Here is an 18,921-nt window from a genome sequence, read left to right as displayed (position 1 = left end):
ACACTGTTCTTGGCCTACAGCTTCATCGTTTTCCTCCCTGCCTTGTCCCCTTCCTCCTTCCTCCTTCCTCCTCCTCCCCCCCCCCCCTTCCCCCCTCTTCCTCCATTTCTCGCCCCAGTCTCATCTCGGAGCAAACTACCTTTGCCTTTATAACCATAACCCCCACCCCCTAATCTTCTGAATGGACCACCGGACACCAAATTGAACCCCTTTTTTGTTCAGAGGACACCCGGTACTTTCTGAGGACCTAAGTACCCCACCTTGCTGCTTACATTGTTCCTTGTGAGCATGTACACTGTCCATGAAGGATGAGGGAAGGGAGAGGAGGAGCAGCAGGAGCAGGAGGAGCAGCAGGAGCAGGAGGAGCAGCAGGAGCAGGAGGAGCAGGAGCAGCAGGAGCAGCAGGAGCAGGAGCAGGAGCAGGAGGTGGGGAGTAGCAGAGTGGAGGATAAAAATTTAGAGGGGGCGACAATCGAGAAAGGCTCGTATCGTTTGAGGAGGAGAATAGAGACAAGAGTGCTATTAGCAGCATCGTCATGCATTAAGTTGTTTTCTGTGGCTAGATTGTGACCGCTATGCTGTCATGCAGGAAGCAAATGTTCAGAAGCGTGCTGCGAGTGGCTTTCTGCTTGTCGCTTGCTCTCGTCGACGTGAGCTGCTTCCTCTGCCCTCCTGCAGCTCTTGACATTCCTCGTGGTCCTGCGGCTCGGAGATGCGCAGGCCGAGGGTCCGGCATGCGCATGATGCTGTTCCCGTCAGCAGACGTGAAGAAGGAGGCATGGGCCTGGAGCCACACGGAGAGAAACGAGGAAAGCAAGATCCTGCGGCTGACGGCTGAGATCGAGGCCCAGGGAGGGAAGGACAAGGCAGCTGGAGACCTGCTGGCCGAGAGGAGGAGCCTCTTGCACCAGCTCATCCAGCACGACTACGCTGCCTATGTCAGGGCAGCAACGGCACTGGGAGGGATGGTGGACAGGAACGATCTTCCTAACGTTCAGGACGTGCCGTATGAGGGTAGAGTTCGTAAGCAGCCGCAGGTACCAACTCCTGTCTCCTCCTGCCTCCTCTGGGCTCCTCCGCTCCGCTCCTCCCTCCTCGCTTCTGCTGCTTTCTCCATCGCATTCCCTCCTCCTTACCGTTTCCTCCTTCCTCCCCTCCTCCCATCTCCTCCTCCCTCCCCCGCTGACTCCAGCTGCCAGAAAGTTGACATCTCCCTGCTGGACAAGTCTCGAGCTGTAAATCGAGAGGCATACGAGGCCGAGCTCTTCCCCAGCTGCTCCCTCCCCAACGTGACTTACACTGAGAGCCCGCTCGACAAAGTTCTGCTGTCCATCTTCCGGAGTTTGGTAGCGAAGGAGACGGGGTTTCAAAGCGAGAAAGAGGTGGGAGAGGAGAGGAGAGGAGAGGAGAGGAGAGGAGAGGAGAGGAGAGGAGAGGAGAGGAGAGGAGAGGAGAGGATGGAAGAGGAGAGGATGGAAGAGGAGAGGAGAGGAGAGGAGGACCTGACATTCACGGTGAAGGGAATCCTCGGACTTCTCGAGCAAGGGCGCGAGTATCTCCTTCGTCCTGGTCAGACGGCGGAGGCGCAGAACCGGATGGTGTACAACACGCTAGCAGGTGCACCCAGAGCGAGTCGAGGGGTACTTACGAGCTGTCAGGGCTGCTGACGCCCGTCATGCCGCCATTCTACAAGGTAGGAAAGAGGACGAGGACGAGGACGAGGACGAGGACGAGGACGACGAAGACGAGGACGAGGATGGGGGAGAGCGGATGGGGGATCAGAGACAGAGGAGGAGATGAATCATTTAGGAGGGAGGAGGAAGTGAGAGGATCAGGATGTAATGATGCTGTAGGTGTTCATGTCCGGAATCATCGCGGGGAAACAATATGGGCCCTGGCCGTGGGTAGGAAGAGGGAGGAGCGAGGCGGGAAGAGGGAGGAGGGAGGAGGGTGGGAAGGAGGAGAACGAGACTGGAAAATGCAGAAAGGGAGAAAGGATAAGCTGGGGAAATGGGGGGACAAGGATTGGAGGAGGAGGAGGGAGGAGGGAGGAGGAGGGAGGGAGGGAGGGAAGGAGGAGGGAGGAGGAGGAGGAGGAGGAGAGTGGGAAGGAGGAGGGAGGAGGAGGAGTCATTAACAAGAGAGGCAGGCGGCATGGCTAACGTCGTTTGTCACTCCGACATTCTTTGGTTTCCTGGTGGGCCCGAGCCGACCGAACAGAAGAAAAGACGGACAGCTAGGGGGGCTGGTGGTGGAGAAATGCAAGTTTCTTCAGGTGAGAGAGGAGGAGAGAAGAGTGGAACATAGCGAAGAAGTGAGGGGAGGGGAAGATTGTGGAGGGGAGAGAAGATGGGAGGACAGGAGAGGGGACAGGACAGGACAGGACAGGACAGGAGCGGAGCGGAGAGGAGAGGAGAGGAGAGGAGAGGAGAGGAGAGAATGGGAAGAGGAGAGGAGCGGACAGGACAGGACAGGACAGCTGACAAGGACAACAGGAGTCTGGATGTAAGAGTCTGTGTATCAACCAGTGCAAACTTCCAGCCCAGCAATTCTTCTCTCAGGCATGTCAAGTCAGCATGCGCCATCTCCTCCTCATCCTACCACAGGAACTCGGACTCCCACTAACTGTCACTCCAAACTTCGAGTAGGACTCTTGTTCCCCTCCCTCCCTCCCTCCCTCCCTCTTCCTTTCCTCCCTCCCTACTCCCTCTTCCGCCCACTGCATCTCCCTTCGCTCCCATCTCATCCCCTCCTCTCCTTCCTCTTCCGCTCCCCTTCTCCTCCTTCCTCTTCTTCTCTTTGCTTCCTCCTTCCTCACTCCATCGCAGAACCCAGGAGTGCCAGTGGAGCTTCGGAGAGCATCCTATCGACGTCGACAAGGACCCGAGAATCCCCCGCGGGTATGACAAAGAGCGAGAGGAGGGAGAAGAGCGAAGACGAGGAAGGAGGCAGGGGGAGGGAGGGATTCAGGGAGGGAGGGAGGAAGGGAGGGAAGGAGGGAGGGAGGAAGGGAGGGAGGGAGGAGCTGATGATTTCACAGATGCCTTTCAGAATGTCCAACAAGAGAAGCTCTGGTGAGCATGCGAGAGTCGCGATCTTGCGTGTGAGAAAGAGCAGAAGAGGAGGAAGGGGGGGGGAAGGGGGGGGGGAGGATAAGAAGAGGATGTTTCTGGTTTTTACACCATCCCATCCTGTCGATTCGTTTGAGGTCGCCTTCCTCCCTTGATAGAAGGAAACCCCGTCCTCGTCCTCGTCCTCGTCCTCGTCCTCGTCCTCGTCCTCATCTCTCCTCCTCCCCTCCCGGCACGTAGTCTCCCTCCTCTCCCCACCCTCGTCTCTTCCTCCTCGGTCTTGCTCGCCTCGACTTCATCTTTGGATCGTCCCCTGCTCCAAAACATCAGCCCCTTCATTGCCTCAAAATAGTTTCACCGGAGGACAAGCTGGTACGACCATCCCATTCGGGAGGAGGAGGAGGCTCGGCGCAAAAGAAGGGGCACGAGGAGCAGGAGCAGAGGAGGAGGAGGAGGAGGAGGAGGAGGAGGAGGAAAGGATAGCTTGCTCAAGTTCCTCTTTCTTGACCCACGAGAACTTCTCCCTCAAGCTCCCTAACAGTCGCGCCCGACAACCATCCTGCAGGAAACAGCATGAGATGGTCAGAGCCGAAGGAGGAGAAAGATGGAGGAGGAGAGGTAATGGGGGCCGGAGGCGGAGGGTGAGGGAAAGGGCGAGAGGAAGTGGGAGAAGGAGGGAGATGGAGAAGGAGAGGAAGTGGGAGGAGGGAGGAGGAGAGGAAGTGGGAGAGGGAGAGGGAGAGGAAGAGGAAGTGAGTTGGGGGGGGAGGGGGTCAAGTTGTGAGCACCTTATCTGGCAAGTCAGTCAGGGAAATCTTCTCAGCAGCGTAAGGGTTCTCGTGCAGGAAGAGGTATCTGAAAGAGGGGTGAGGAGAAAGAAGTTACGACAACAGGAACGAGCTCTTGGAGGAGGGTCAACAACCTGAAGATCTTGATTGTGTTGAGATGTCGAACATAACATGCAAGGTACATAGTGATCTGCCAGACAAATATCAGAGTTTAATCATTGGAACCTTGACATGCTTGCTCTTCACCGGATAACTGATCGAGGGTTGGTCGTCCCACTCAACGATGGTCGATACCACTGGAAGATTGAGAAAGGACAATCACGATCAGAAGATTACTTCAGAATGTCTTCTTGACATGTTGAGAAGCGAGAGAGAAGGAGAATTCTAATCGCTCATCGCCCCCTTCGTTACCTGCAGCTTCACAGAATTTCTCATTGTCTTTCACTCGCGAATCCTCTCCTAAGAACACTCGTTCCCTGCAAAAGTGACAATCATCAACAGCCTCGTCATCAACTACTCCATCATTTCCATCTGATTTCCATCAAATGTATCTTACAACTTACAGGCTTGCAGCCTTGTTGATGGGAACCAATGCCTCAGTGTCCTGGTGATCAGTTTTCCCCAACTAAACAAACATCAAAATTTTTCGTTCCAGTCCAGAGATCAACAAGATTACGAGGCACATTATGGTGGAATAGAAGTCAACGCTGCTGATGACAGATCGCATAGGATGCATCTGAGGGAATTCAGGCGGATTACGATCGTTATCATCACAAAACAATCACCGGCTGCGGTCGGTTGTCTCTGAACAGCATCCATGTAAGAGTGTCTTTCGGCGATATCACAGTCTCCACCTGAGCTGAGTGAGATATACGGTGTTTGAAGCTTGCAAGACAACTCTAGTCAAGTCTACCTCCCCCTAGCTAGTGGTAGTGGAGCTCCACATACCAGCAACTCATGTCTCACCTGATAGCCATGATCGCTGAAGATCCAGAAGACAGCATCCGGTTCGTCGAAGTTCCACAGTTTCAGCCATTCCAAGGTTCTCCTCCTCGACCTCCTCATCGCAGAGAGTCTCTTGGTGTACCATGAGTCATGCCAGTCTTGCTGCTGCGTGAAGAAGAAGGTGTTGGTTTCGGAGCTCTTTGATTGCAGCTGGCGGATGTATGCTTCCTCCAGCTCATAGTACCTCCCGCACAGCTCCTCGTCATCAAACTCCTCGAACGTTTGCATGCTCGCATCGAAGCTGCCCTCCCTCACGTTCGTGCTGCTCAGCTCAATGTTCCACCATTCCCCCGAGCTATCGGTCCTGAACTCGGTCAGCGGGTCGTCGGAGCGATACCCCAGGAGCATGCGGAGGATGAAGTCAAGGTGGTTGTGCAGCTTGATCTTGAATCCTGCCGCCATTAGGTGCTGGAAGAGATGGATCTTGCGATCCTGCATGCAAGAGTCGCATGAGACGCCATGGCTGGAACCATTCCCGTCACCTTCATCCATTCGTAGTATCTGTCCTCGTGGTGCGCAAGGTATCCGACTCCTCCAGGCACCACGTCGGATGGCAGCGTGCCGGTGAGCATCGACAGCAAGCTGCGCAGCACGGGAGTGAGTCAGGAGCGTCGAGCACTCCGATCTTACGTGGTGGTCGTGAACATCCCGGTAGACACCTGGTGGACATGGCGAAGGCTCCTGGCCCTGGCGATCTCAGCCAAACTCTCGCCCGCGGTATTGTCCCGTGCATGCCGCGCTCCTTCTCCTCCGCTCGACCATGGCAGTGCATCGAGGAGAATGCAGTAGATCTTCATGCCTTCACACCCTTCGCCTCAAGGCTCTTTGCTTCAGTGTCTTACGTAGGTTACCTGATCTCCTCCCTCATCATTCTCCCCTCTCTCTCTTCTCTCTCTCTCTCTCTTCTCTCTTCTCTCTTCTCTCTCTCTCTTCTCTCTTCTCTCTCTTCTCTCTCTTCTCTCTTCTCTCTTCTCTCTTCTCTCTCTTCTCTCTCTCCTCTCCTTCCTCTGTCATCGCCTCTCCCTCCTCTCTTCCCCCCTGCTCTCTACTGAAATCCATTTTTCCCTTGTCACTCCCCGTTTGTTCTCTGTTCCATAACCCTCATCTCCTCACTGACCCACTCCTTCTCTGATCGTTCACCCCTATACATCACCCATTTATTAATTGGGACTCTAATTGAAATTGCTCTACCTCTCCTCCCAGCCCTTTGCCGTTTCCCTTCCCTACTTTCCGCGGGTTCTACATGGCGTTTCTATTCCTCGCGCGCTCTTCGCCTCCCCATCGCCTCCTTGTGCTCGCCCTCCTCCTCCTCCTCCCCCTCTCTGAGTCAGTACGCTATGCACCGGCCTCTTCGCTCCGGCTGAGCTCGCCAAGGCCATGGAACGAGCATGTAAAAGCCCCTCCAACATTGCAGCGCTTGCGGGGCGGATCTTCCCTTAACCCGAACTTCGAGGTATGTGAGGACGAGTCGGAATGTCCTGAACAAACTCATCCTTGCTTCTTGTGACGATAGCCATGCAGGAGGTAGGGGCTGCTTTCGTTGGTCATTACTACAAGATGTTTGATACCAACCGAGCAAGCATACGAAGTCTCTACCAAGACAACTCTATGCTGACATTCGAGGGTGAAAAGTTTCAGGGCGTGGAAGCTATCTCTCAGAAGCTCAACGGTCTTCAGTTCCAGACTGTGGAGCATGAGATCGTCACATCAGACTATCAACCAACCAACGGAGGAGGCATACTAGTCTTCGTCTGTGGCCATCTCAAGGTGGATGGTTCCGAGCACCCAATGAAGTTCAGCCAGGTGAGCCTGCTTCCTTGAGAGATGAAAGAAACTTGTGCTGAGTCTAACGTGACAGGTGTTCACACTCGCTCCCTTGCCAGGGGGTCAAGGATACTATTGCTTCAACGATGTTTTCCGGTTGATCTACGGATGATAAGAGTTTGATTCAGCGTGTGAGCATCCTTGTTGATCGTTCCACGATAGAGAAATCTATCATCTGCTCGCTCATTTGTCGCTAGCTTCATTCAATAAAAGACTAAGCTCTCGTCTACTGCATCCTGGCATCACTCAAGCCAGCGGTCCTACTCAGCACATGATCTTGCTGAGCGAGGTGACGATTTTGGCCTTCTCTCCACCGTTGAAGTAGTCACAGCAGGCGTTGATGGCTGCGACCTTCTGTGGGATGTCGCCGGTGATCCCGTTGTAGTCGATGTCAATCACCTTGAGGGTCTTGCACGACGCCACGGCTTCTGCCAGGCCCTGAGCACCTTCATCCAAGATCTGGTTGTACCCGAGGTAGACCTCCTTCAAAGAACCGTGCGCTCCGATGGCCTCGCCAAGAGCCTGAGGGAATGGACTTCAGTTGCGCACCTTGCGCTCAGTAAAGAAGATTGTCCAAAACGAACACAAGTCCACGAATGCCATAGACAGCACATAGAGGACGATGTAGCAGGGGTGAAATTGAAGAATTCGCAAAGAAGGAGAACAGCTATCATACCTTAGCTCCGGCAGGACCAATGTCATTCTGGCACAGGTAGATCTCTTCCAAACCCTTGTTCTTCTTCAGTGCATCAGCCAGCGTTTTCGCGCCAGCATCCTTGAGCCCAATCCTTCTTGCGACAAGAATCTTTGTCTTTCCCTCTGACAGGACCTGAACAGCCTGGACAACTAAGATCAATCTCTTGAACGCAAGATTCAACATCACCTGCTCAAGGGAAGTGACCCAAGTGCTTCCATCTTCCATCTTGACGGTATCTCCCGTGGGCTGCTTGGAGTTGGCGTTGAAGCCGTTTGCTGGTCCGGTGGTGCTTCTCGAAGCTGAAGAAGACGAGACGGCGACGGAGGGCGAGCTTGTATCAGCTGGTGGAGGCACAGGCAAGGTTGGGGCTGCGGCTGCCCCAAGTTTCACACGCTCCTTTGGCGGCTCTGCTGCAGGCTCTGCCTTGGGCTTAGGTGCCGGGGTATCGTTGGGGGAAGTATGGGTCATCTTCCAGTACTTCTCCGCCGCAGTTGCATACCTATTTTTCACCATCCACATGTCATGGAAGGCGATCGAGGCAAGACAACGATCCTTCCTCACCAAGGAACGAACTCATCAAAGGAGAGGCGCCCATCGTCGTTCCCGTGCTTCTGGTCAATCCTCTCCATCAGTTTCTTAGCAACGACCTCACGCTGGTCCCCAGTGACGCTACAACAGGCAAGTGAGTGCGTGCAGCAAGGTCAGACAAGATGGCCTCACGGAGGAGCATCAGGGTTGAACTTGGCGTAGAGATCGGTTGCGAGGATCATGACTTCGTCGAACTCCAGGTAGCCGCTGCCGTCTTTGTCGTACTTCTTGAAGACCTGGCGGATCTTCTCGTCGTCCAGATGGAAGCTCTCTTCGCTGCTCTTCTGAGGAGCAGCCGGTGTCGGCGTCTCCTTGGCATGCTCGTCGGCATGCTTGTTGTCTGACTTCTTCTTCGAGTGGTTCTTAGACGGCATCGCAGAGGATAGGGCGCTATTGCGTCCTAGGAGATCCTACCGCCTAGGCTATTCCTAGGCCCTCCTCTACAGCGAAAGCTGGTATCTATCCTCATAGGAGGTCTTAGAGGGTACACATTTGGGGTGCCTACATGATACAATCATGGTCATAGTAAATTCTTAGGATGGTCATAGGACATATCAGAAGCTGACCTTTCATAGACCCGATCTCCGACCTCTCCGAACCGTGCCGAATAACTTTCAGTAATACTGTTTCATTTCACCCGGCGGGCCGCCGGGGCACACCGAAGCGGCCGGGCCCGGTGTCACAGTGCGGATGGTCTGATACTCGTTTACCGTAGTACAGTGAGGGAATGGTCCTGCGTGCACTGCCCGGTTAAGCCTGTGAAGGTATCAGTTAAGTTTGGGGAACAGCACGGTTGGCAGGCTTGGGTTTCAAGTTTCAACGGTGCCGTGTGGCCCATTGTGCGACAGTGACTCAGGACTCAGGGTCAAGCCTCCTCGACCGTACTCTCCTGATTGTCCTCGTACTGATTTTCTAACTTAACTTTGAGTAAAAGACTGGCAGAGGGACTTGGCGGCGGTGCTGGGGCATAATGGCAATCAGAGTGATCACTGAGTGGCCCGGGCCGGCCGGCGCCCCCCCTGCCGCAGTGCCCGGCCGCCCCGGAGTCCCTCTCAAGGAATGTAATCGAATAAAGTCTTCCTTATGGTTTCAATCGATCAAAACCGGGGATCAATGCGACCGCACGCTCGGAAATGATTCCGGTGAGATGGTGATGGGGATGACTGGAGCAGGTAGAGATGAGGAAGGGAGAAGGAGAAGAAGAAAGAAGGAAGACATGAGGAGGGAGAAGAAGGAAGAAGGAAGAAGGAAGACATCAGGGGGGAGTTAGAACCCTAAACTCTAAAACCCTTCTCGGTTGTGAATTAGGGGAGAATGCGGAAGCAGGTGTCTCAAATATAGCTGTTTTTCATCATGAAGCCAAGAACGATGAGTTTCCAGAGCGTTAGATCAGAAGTACCAGGCAAAGAAGAAGCTGAGGACGAATATGACGTTGAGAAACGCACGGGTGCGTATGACTGTCTGCTAGGTGAAAATGTTGGAAAGGACCATGCAACATTCTCTCCGTCGGTATCTTGGCGTTGGGACTCGCAGCTGTCTCCGAGGGCACTAGCGCGAAGCTCCAACCTCACGATGCAGATGTCCCTGATCGGCAGCATCTCTCCTCTCGCGCTCGTGCTGGTGGCATGTTGTGTGCCCACGTGCACACTGAGAGATTATCCCGTGAAGGAGAACACGTGCTTGCTCCGGCTGCGAGGAGGAAAGTCGACAGCATTGGGACAGCGGCTTCAGATCCTCCACCACCATCTCAAGAAAGATCCTGAGGGGTATCTGCCTGAAGTGACCTCCCTGATGAAGAAATGGAATGGTTTCTTGGCCGCGTGGGAGGAGGCGACGGGGGAGAGACATCAGGAGCTGGGGGAGCTAACAATTTTTCTGGCTCATTGCACGCCAAAGTACCACGAGCTGCTGGGGGACTTCCCCATCCAACTTCTCACCATCATCGACCGCAACCACACGAGCATGAACTCTCAGCTTCGGATCCAATTCCTGCAGGCGGCTACCATCTCGGGAGCGCAGAAGGCGATCTCGGTGGTGGAGATGTGCCGAGTGTTCTTCAGGATGTTCTACGTGCCGGACAAGAAAGTTCGAACCTTCCTGTACGCCAACAGTCTCAACGCCATCAAGAGACTGAACGCCGTCAAGGTGAACCAGGAGATCAACAGGAACCTGCAGAGGCTGCTGCTTCCCCTGCTCCATGGCACGGATGTTCGCGGAGGGAGGATTGCGATCAAGATGATGGTCGAGCTGCATCAGAGGGGGATGTGGAACGATGCGTATGCGATCAATATGATAGGAGCCGCTTGCTTCAGCAGGCAGAAATCTGTGAGGTCCGCAGCGATTCATTTCCTCCTCAACTCTGACGTTTACAACCCGGAAGAAGATGACTTTGGTGAGAAAGGAGGAAGGAGCTGGGAGGCTGGTTGTTTCCAGCCGGTGAAGAGGTTGTTGCAGATGACTTTGGAATACACATCCCTGACGAGAAAGAGAAGCGCAAGCGGATCAAACCGACGCACCTGCTGCTCGCGAGCAAGAGGAAGAAGAAGAAACTGAGGAAGTGAGATGCGGCATTGATCGCTTTTCGTCAACTCACACCAGTGGTGGAAAGAGCCTTCTCGGAACAGCACAAAGAAGACATGCGAATCATGAGAGAAGGAAGGCGGTGAGACCAAGAGAGGCGACTCAGCATTGACATGACGGTGATACAGCAAAAAGAAGAAGATCAACAACGGCTTCACAGTCATCGAGCAGCTGCACGACCCACAGGTACAGATCTCGTCGGCAATCTCCACCATCACCACTTGCATCTTTAGCTCTCCATCACTTCCCTTTCGTTGAACCTCGCTGGTCATGCTCGCTGCCCTCTGACAGCTTTCTTCAGTCGTTTGCGGAGAAACTCCTGCAGATGATAAAGACTTGGAAGACCGCTCTCAAGTGATGATGATGAAGTTCTTTCGGCCCCCCTCACTCTCTCTTTGTCTTGTTCGATGGTCAGGTTCGATGAGAAGTTGTTGATATTGGATCTGCTCTCGCGGATTATGTCAGTGCACCAGCTCATCCTCCTTGACTTCTACGACTTCATGTCTCGCTTCCTCCAACCCAGCCAAGAGGAGCTGCATAAAGTGCTGGCAATCATCGCTCAGAGCGTCACGGTGAGTTAAGGTGAAAGAGGCAGTACAGAGATAGGCTAGAGCAGCGGTAAAAGAGCTCCTGGTAGAAGCTCCTGGTGGAAAGCTGCTTTGACTGTGTAGATGTCTCTTGTTTTATTGGCCACTGTTGACGTCAGAGTACACCGTTGACATCATTCTGGTATTGGCCACAGATCTGATGTCAACAGTGAATTCTTGGTGTTTACATTCATGTCTGCCGAATCTGACATGAAAGGCAGAGCCTTACCCCGCCCGAGACGATTTCTACCCTCCTGAAGACGATTGCGTCGAATTTTATTCATGATCAATCGAAGGTGAATAAAGACGATTCTTCGCAGCACTGATTGCTTAAACAGATGACTTCGATTGCGATAGGACTTAATGCGATTCGGTAAGAGAATAAGGGGACATAGGGCATTCCCTGCAAGTATGGACAGAACATGATTGTTAATTCAAGGATATTATACCTTATAGTCATTTCATCTATCAGACAGCATAGAAATGATCCTCCTTTCAATGCTAGAAAGTTTGGTGGAAAGAGTTTTAGTATTTTGAAATACGAAAGTCGTCAAACGTTAAATGATAGAGTGGACACTTCTTGTGAAATGAGCTAACTTTATCATGATCAGTGAGATTTGCAAGCGACAACCTCTGGGGATGGATTCGGACTTGCTGGCGGACTTGGTTGATTACAACAAAGAGAAGTAGGATGAGGAAGAGAAGGAGGAAGACACGGAGGAGGAGGAGGAGGAGGAGGAGGAGGAGGAGGAGGAGGAGGAGGAGGAGGCAGAAGAAGAGGCTGACTGACGGCTTTGACAGAGAGAAGTCGGTTGTGAACGCAGCTCGGAGCATTCTGAAGCTCTTTCGGGAGGTGAATCCAGGTCTGCTGCGCAAGAAGGACAGGTGGAGATTCGATACCTTTCCGTGCTGATTTCTTTCCTTCTTCCTTGTTGCATTTGCTGTCGCTCCTGTTGATGTATTTGAGTTGATTGCTTTGCCGATGCTGTGACGGTAACAAGACCGTGGCAGAGGAAAGTCGTTCAACAAGAAAGGCCCTCCGAAATATGGCGAAGTTCGAGGGCAGACAAGGATCGACGGGATTGAAATTCTCGAGGACGAGGACGAAGAGGGAGGGAATGGAGAGAATGATGGGGGGGGGGAAGGGAAGGGGAGGCGGGGGAGAGAAGCAAGGGTGGAGAAGAAGGAGGAGCCAGTGAAAGACCTGGAAATGAGCTCGCAGTTCTCTCAGGAGGAGGAGGAGGAGGAGGAGGAGGAGGAGAGAGAGGAGGGGACAACAACTCGGGAGATCCAAGAGGAGCGCGGAAGCTCCGTCGAATGCTGTCTGTCAACTTCTTGAATGATAATGCGCCTAATTTCTTGCAATCAGAAAGTCAGAAAAATTTCTCACTTGGACGTCGCGTCAGCTCGCAATGAAATGAATATCAACAGGGTTGGTTGCGTTATGAAGGAGGCAGGAAAATGCTGAATTACTGGTAGGATGATCAAAGATCAATCATCTACAAGCCAGCCAACCAATCAGTCTGTTGAGATGAATCTTGCGATTGAAGGTTTACGCATCAGCAGTTTGCGAGTTTGCGGAACCTGTTTGGTCGACAAAGGATGAGTAAGGATTGCCGTAGAATGTGGTCATTAGATGACCGTGACAATGCAGGGCAAACAGTCGGCACGTTCAGAGATCTGTTTCTTCGGAAGACATCGAATTCAACACCGACATCGTCGACACGTATCGTTCATCACCGCTAATCCTCTTCATCTTACTTCCTCTTTCCAGCATCACCTTCGAACTTCACTTTCACTGTTGCATCTTTCACGAAGAATCTCTTGGAGAAAGCTTTTGGGAAAAAGCACGTCAACGTTTCGTTGGAACACGTCAGGAGCGAACGATTGAAGCGTATCAAAGAGTCGAGATTCTACTCAAAAGCTCTTGTCACTCTAGATCGCAAGCTCAACATGTCCTCCTCCAACAATGATGTGAGATATCATCCAAAGGCTTGCGATTTCGCTTACTCCACCGCAGAATGTCTTCTTGTTTGCAAAGGTCGGGATGAAAGTGCGAGAGGTTTGGGAAGAGGGAGAAGACAGAATTGGAGTAATTACTTGAAAAGCTGCGAGTTCAGAGACCCAAGACTGACTCTCTTTACAGGAAATCACCAGGCTCGATCCAAGCAGGAAAACTTGCGATGTACGATTTTCAGGTTTGCACATTGAAGAGTCAAGTCTGACAACTGAGATGGGAAAGCAGAGGGGGTTTCGAGGGGATATCCAATCGGTTCGAGGGCGCACAGTCTTGTGTACATGGGAGGAACAAGTGAAGAGGAGGAGGAAGAGGAAAAGAAAAGGAAGAGAAAGGAAGAGGAGACGAAAATCGAAAGGGTAGAGGAGGACAGGGCAAGGGATCGGTCGAGGGTGTTCAGACTGACGGGGCAGTGTCGTCGTTGTTCAACGTGATGGATTGCGATGCTGCTGAAGAGCTCATCTCCAGCGACAAGAGCTCCGAGATCGTCGTGGACTCTGATGAACCAGAAGAGGGGGATGGAGATTACTTGGAGGAAAGCTCGGGGGAGGACGAGGAAGACGAGGAAGATGACGAGGACGAGGGAGAGAACGAGGAACGCGAACCCAAAGGTGAAATGATGATTAATATTACAGAGCAGGAGGGGAAGGGAGACGTGGAAGAGGAGGAGGAGGGGGGAGGGGGTAGAGAAAGTTGTGGTGCTGGTGCTGTTGAGATTGTGTGCTGGCGGATCCCTCGGATGATCATCTTTGTATGCATGTGATGTTCATCTCAAAGTGACAAGGTTGCAGTTAACTCTGTGAAGATGAAGAACAAGAAGATCGAAGCTCGAAGAATCCTCACGCCTGAGGTAGCTTCCACTTCCTCTCGCTTGCCCTCGCCGCTCTTCGAAGCTCCTTCTCCCCACAACTCTTGGTTTCCTCCCCTCCCTGCTCTTTGTTTCTTCCCCTCAAGCTGATCTCTCAGGACTTCGAAAAGATCAGAACAGCCCGAGGAGAGCAGGACGATGATTTCAACACGAGGTACCATGGAGGACGAGAAGATGGAGGAGGAGAAGATAGAGGACGAGGAGAAGAAGGAGGAGGAGAAGAAGGAGAAGATGGAGGAGGAAGGAGCGGAGAGGGAGGGGAAGGAAAGCTGAATGGCTGATAACGAACACAGGCTCTCTGGAGATGCTCTCCTGGCAGCGTCTCGTAGGAAACAGACGAAGGCGGAGAGGATGGAAAATTGTCGGACAGGGCGGAACAACAAGGTGAGAGTGAGAGAGGAGGATGGGTACATGTTGACTTGACATGATGAGAAGAAGCCCAAGACGATCAAGCGATCACGGAGAAACGTTGACAAGACAAGGCGAAACACCGCGGTAAGTCGGCAGGGTTGAGATGTCGTGAAGCGATGAACACGATGATCTTTCGATGCATTTCATTTCTGACATGTCAACTGCTGAACAGCTCTACAAGATAACGAAACAGCGAAGACTTGAAGATCGATTGAGGATGGAGAGCCGCAGGGTCAACAAGGAGGCAGAGAGGAAGAGGCACAAAGGGCATTTCCACAAGTTGAGGAGGAAATGAAAAGAAACAACCAAACTTCTTTCATGTTCTCAACTCTCTCTTTACTGTACAACCTGCAAATCATGACACTGACTTGCTCGGGTCAAACCTGTGTTACTCATTCTCACAAATTCCATCGTCAAGTTTGATCACGGTCGCAGGTATTGATGTATCTTACAAGGGCATATGCCGAATTGCTTCCATCTTGTTGCAGCTAAATTGCGTTAATCGAGATAATTTTTCAGGCTACATTAGACTCATAGCACTGTGAATCGCTGAATACAGCACATCTTGAGTTCCATACCTCCTTTCATCCTCAACCTTGCAATATCATCATATTGTTATCCTCCTTGACACACAGTTCATCATTATCTCTATCCATGACAAACGCTTTGGATACTTCAAATCGCTGCTTATCAATCTAATCAAAACATTACTTCTACCACCACTTCATCTCCACTTGCATCTTCATCATCATCCCTGCCGGACATTCTCCTTCTCTTGCTGCTGCTGCTGCTGCTGCTCATCATGGCGGTATCAATCCACAAGCTAGGGTTTATACGGGGTAGGGTACTTCATACGACATACGGGTGCTTCTTCATACGGGTGCTTCATTTTATATTACGGGGTCCTTAAGTCATGTGGGGGGTGGGGGTGAGACCAGTAACGGGGTACCAGCGAATTTCAAACGGAAGGATTTCAAAAACTTGAAAATGCTTGAGGGGGGGAACACAAGGAGAGCCGGGAGAGGAGAAGAGAGGGAAGTCCAGAGGAGATCAGACAACCAAGAAGAGCGAGGACTAGAGAGAATGAGAGGAGAAGTGAAGGAGAGTGTAGCAGAGTCCAAAGACCAAGAAGGAGAGCAGTGATAGGACGACGTACATATAGCAAGGGGATCTGCGATGGTAAGTGAAAGCTGCAGGAGGAGAAATGTTGAAGCGAAAAGTGGATATTCAATCAAGAAACATCAAGATCAGAAGATGTTAGAGTAGTGATGTGTATGCTCTAGCAAAGATCATGAAGGTTGACAAGACAGGAAGTGTCAGGCATGTATTTGGTTTTTCGAACAGAAATTTGTCAGTGTTTCTCATGATGAAATATGCAGGACATCTGGCCGCACGTCGATATTCCGAGATGTCGGAAAAAGGAAATTGGAAGATGGAGTTTGACATGACAGAGGGTGTCACACCACGAGGAAGAGCGGCAGGGGACGCCAAGAAAAAGGCGATGCTGGAATCCATGAAGCAGGAGTTGAAGCTCAAAGCAGGGAAGGCTCTGTCGAAGCTGGTGGATAGAGACACACAGAGCAACGGTCTTGCTGAGTTCCACAAGATCTGTGACGATCTCAAGCCTGAGTTCGTGAGCTCCATCCTGTCGCTCCTCTTCGAGTTTGACGGCGGCAAGAGTGCCTGGGCTCGTGCTCAAGGAGCTCGCCTCTTTGCCACGGTCGCCAAGCTTCACTTCAACATGATCCAGGGAAGCCTCGGCAGAATCGTCTCCTTCCTGTGCAAGAAGATGAGGGACACGGATGCAAACGTGCGGGAAGCTTGTGCTGAAACCGTCGGCGAACTCTCCCGGCTGCTCAATTCCAGCGAACCGTTCGAGAGGAAGCTGGAGGAGACCATGGACATGGACAGCTCCACCATGAACGACGCTCCCACCCTCGGGCTCTTCTTCCGCCCCATCCTCCAGTCGCTCGAGTCTGCCGACCCCAACGCCCAGCAGGGCTGTTCGCTTGCCTTTGCCCACGTCATCTTCAACTGCGGGAGCCAGCTTCACCCCCACCTCGAGAAGCTGTCGAAGAGGATCCTAGCTCTGATGGACAACAACCAGTTCCAAGGCAAGCCGCAGCTGCTGATCGCCATCGCCAACCTGATCGAGGTCTGCCCCGACGGCCTCCTCCCGTTCATGCCCCTGTACTTCGCAAGGATTCGAGCCTCCTGCAGCTCGCAGGACTGGAACACGAGGAAATCTGCGATCGAGACGCTGGAAGCCATGTTCACGAGGTACGAGCCAGCACAGATCATGGACTACAAGAACAGCATCTTTGAGCTCCTCGACAAGTGCAGGTACGACAGGCAGCCGCCAGTTCGAGAAGTCGCCGCCCAGGCTCTGCAGCAAATCTCCAAGATCGAGGGCCTGTCCAGAGATGGAGGAGGGAGCAAGAAGGATGACGATTGGGATGTAGCCGAGGCAGACGATCTGGAGAATCAGGATCCCTTCCCTCAGGCCAGCATGGAAGACTTGTCTCTGAGCCGCTCCAGCAGGACCCCTCTCCAGAGCATTCAGGCTTCTTCCATCAAGGCCGAGCTCAGCAAGCCCGACATGAGCATGGAGCAGAACACGCGTGCCAAGCCTGCCAACGTGCTGAGCGCGACGTGGGGAAGCGCGGCGCCAGCGCAGGGGTACGTCCCGTCCAAGGAGGCATGGGACCAGTTGCTGGTGCACTTCGATCGCATCACCCAGCAGCAGACCCAGCTGATCGAGATGGTATCCGGGTTCAGCGAGCAGGCAAGGGAGCGGCTTGAGACTCTGGAGCAGAAAGTCTTCTCGCTGGACCTGAGGATGTCTTCCATCGACCACCGCCAGAGCCTCTCCGGCATGCCGCCCACCCCTGCTCGCGCCATCGGAACTCCGTCAAAGAACTTCGCCTGCACGCCGTCACGGGGCATCTCCACTCCGATGAACACTTGCCATGAGAACGCGGGAGGCTGGGATGACGTTGATGTCTTCTGAGGATCGGGGGCGAGAGACAGAACGGAGGAGAGGGGCAGGATGCACTGATTAGAGGAAAGCTCTGTTGTAGATTGAAATTTTCTTGGAAGCGTTATTTTATCTTTATTTATAAACTGAAAGATCTTGAACTTTTGGTGACGGGTTCACCCCTGGCTGGTTGCACACACGTACATCACAATTACAAGGTGATCATGCTGTATCGCGTCGCTTCCTCTCTCCCCTTCGCTTGTTCAAGTAGATGTAATAGTTGCTGCACTGATACCCAACCCTGCTCTCCACCCCCAAGGCAAAGATACCCCACTGTGTTTGCGGGCTGTTGAGTTTATCCCAACCCCCGAAGGCTTCTGACTGCATCATGAAGCGCTCATGCTCTTGAGGAGACCATGCTCCGTGTCGCTGAGTCTTGCCAGGAGCAGGATACGAGTACAAGTAGAGGTTGGGCAGCTCCTGTACCCTCCCGTACGCAGTCAACCGCTCTGCGCTCCATCCTGTGGTATCCACCGCATCCAGTGGAGGGAGAGGAGGACATTCACGTTGAGGTACGCACTTGTCAGATGCTTTCCTTGAAGCCCTGCCGTTGAGCTTTCGATCCTTGGGCGAGATCGGCTTGCCCGTTTCTACCTTGGCCCCCTCACAGACTTTCTTCCTGATCCGCTGCAAGTATTCGTAATCCATCAGGTCTTCGATCGCTTTCGCCTCGTCCCCTCCGTTCTCGTCAAGGGCTGTCATCGCTTCCCTCTCGCTGACGTGAATGGCAGCTTCGCACACCCTGCAGGCGGCCCCTACAGTTTCCTTCTCTTCAAGCTTGTCGAACCTCTTGTCGATATGCACGTGGCGCTGCCTTCTAGACTCCTCCCTCTGTCTCTCATATCGCTCAGTCATAGACACGGGGTCAGTCAGCATGCATTCTGTATCGAAGACCATCTCCCTCACCACGTTCCTCGCTCGTGGGATCGCGTGGTATCACACTCGAGCGCAGAACGCTTAGCACGGCATCATCTCTGGAGAGCCATGGCTGTCCTCTTAGGGTGTCGAGAGGAGGCTCACAGATGCTTCAGGCTTGCTTCGCTCCTCATGGTCGCATCGCTCCTCACCACTGTCGGCTCCTCGTCCCCACCTCGCTCCACGCGCTTGACTCCGCCATCTTCGTCCTCCAGGAATGCTTTGTAACCGTCGTAACCTTCCATAGCGAACGGGGGCCCACCGGAGCGCCGGGCTGGCAGCACTGGCGGCGGCGCGGGCCCGGCCGTGACGGCGGCCGGCGCCGCCGGGGGCGCGGCCGTCCCGGAGTCCCGGATCGGACTCACGGTCGCGGCGGCGGGGTCGGACATAGCAGCCTAATACGGCTGCCCCGGGCCAGTACTCAGTGGCACTGCTCAGAGTCACTCCAGCGGATCGGACGCCGGGCCCCGGGCCGGCCCGGGACTCGTCCCGGCGGCGAGGCTTCGATTCAAAAAGATATTTGAAATGAACCA

At 53.2% G+C, this 18,921-nt stretch overlaps 7 protein-coding genes across 7 annotated transcripts; 4 read left to right on the top strand and 3 right to left on the bottom strand.

Annotated features, from left to right (window-relative positions):
* Window positions 1–575: 575 nt before the first annotated feature.
* GUITHDRAFT_164374 (hypothetical protein) lies at window positions 576–3,118 on the top strand (the record flags this gene model as incomplete). The annotated part of the gene is made up of 10 exons (XM_005828432.1): window positions 576–1,037; window positions 1,200–1,382; window positions 1,521–1,617; window positions 1,659–1,693; window positions 1,854–1,904; window positions 2,150–2,275; window positions 2,496–2,561; window positions 2,607–2,644; window positions 2,829–2,900; window positions 3,041–3,118. The coding sequence occupies 10 exons, from the start codon at window positions 576–578 to the stop codon at window positions 3,105–3,107; spliced, it is 1,197 nt and encodes a 398-aa protein (XP_005828489.1). The 3' UTR covers window positions 3,108–3,118.
* A 726-nt stretch (window positions 3,119–3,844) lies between these two features.
* GUITHDRAFT_112481 (hypothetical protein) lies at window positions 3,845–5,661 on the bottom strand (the record flags this gene model as incomplete). Its single annotated transcript, XM_005828431.1, has 10 exons — window positions 3,845–3,926; window positions 3,994–4,049; window positions 4,106–4,155; window positions 4,271–4,335; window positions 4,423–4,484; window positions 4,536–4,595; window positions 4,645–4,713; window positions 4,826–5,296; window positions 5,347–5,446; window positions 5,495–5,661. The coding sequence occupies 10 exons, from the start codon at window positions 5,659–5,661 to the stop codon at window positions 3,845–3,847; spliced, it is 1,182 nt and encodes a 393-aa protein (XP_005828488.1).
* Window positions 5,662–6,379: 718 nt separating this feature from the next.
* On the top strand, window positions 6,380–6,800 carry GUITHDRAFT_74696 (hypothetical protein; the record flags this gene model as incomplete). Its single annotated transcript, XM_005828430.1, has 2 exons — window positions 6,380–6,667; window positions 6,723–6,800. The coding sequence occupies 2 exons, from the start codon at window positions 6,380–6,382 to the stop codon at window positions 6,798–6,800; spliced, it is 366 nt and encodes a 121-aa protein (XP_005828487.1).
* A 152-nt stretch (window positions 6,801–6,952) lies between these two features.
* On the bottom strand, window positions 6,953–8,347 carry GUITHDRAFT_112479 (hypothetical protein; the record flags this gene model as incomplete). The annotated part of the gene is made up of 5 exons (XM_005828429.1): window positions 6,953–7,210; window positions 7,365–7,526; window positions 7,572–7,884; window positions 7,947–8,054; window positions 8,106–8,347. 5 exons carry the CDS (start codon window positions 8,345–8,347, stop codon window positions 6,953–6,955), a joined length of 1,083 nt encoding a protein of 360 aa, XP_005828486.1.
* A 979-nt stretch (window positions 8,348–9,326) lies between these two features.
* Window positions 9,327–14,731, top strand: GUITHDRAFT_112478 (hypothetical protein; the record flags this gene model as incomplete). Its single annotated transcript, XM_005828428.1, has 23 exons — window positions 9,327–10,365; window positions 10,407–10,530; window positions 10,582–10,635; window positions 10,682–10,739; window positions 10,855–10,907; window positions 10,969–11,125; window positions 11,362–11,436; window positions 11,479–11,513; window positions 11,752–11,826; window positions 11,942–12,025; window positions 12,152–12,314; window positions 12,691–12,746; window positions 12,795–12,871; window positions 12,915–13,114; window positions 13,161–13,232; window positions 13,287–13,338; window positions 13,386–13,516; window positions 13,558–13,768; window positions 13,949–14,007; window positions 14,124–14,179; window positions 14,319–14,409; window positions 14,461–14,520; window positions 14,609–14,731. The coding sequence occupies 23 exons, from the start codon at window positions 9,327–9,329 to the stop codon at window positions 14,729–14,731; spliced, it is 3,105 nt and encodes a 1,034-aa protein (XP_005828485.1).
* Window positions 14,732–15,844: 1,113 nt separating this feature from the next.
* Window positions 15,845–17,446, top strand: GUITHDRAFT_141985 (hypothetical protein; the record flags this gene model as incomplete). The annotated part of the gene is made up of 1 exon (XM_005828427.1): window positions 15,845–17,446. One exon carries the CDS (start codon window positions 15,845–15,847, stop codon window positions 17,444–17,446), a length of 1,602 nt encoding a protein of 533 aa, XP_005828484.1.
* Window positions 17,447–17,635: 189 nt separating this feature from the next.
* Window positions 17,636–18,370, bottom strand: GUITHDRAFT_141984 (hypothetical protein; the record flags this gene model as incomplete). Its single annotated transcript, XM_005828426.1, has 1 exon — window positions 17,636–18,370. The coding sequence occupies one exon, from the start codon at window positions 18,368–18,370 to the stop codon at window positions 17,636–17,638; it is 735 nt and encodes a 244-aa protein (XP_005828483.1).
* Window positions 18,371–18,921: the final 551 nt, after the last annotated feature.

Source organism: Guillardia theta (assembly GCF_000315625.1).
Source record: "Guillardia theta CCMP2712 unplaced genomic scaffold GUITHscaffold_59, whole genome shotgun sequence".
NCBI lineage: Eukaryota > Cryptophyceae > Pyrenomonadales > Geminigeraceae > Guillardia > Guillardia theta.
The sequence above is the reverse complement of the archived record's forward strand: the minus strand, read 5'-3'. Positions and strand labels throughout refer to the sequence as shown.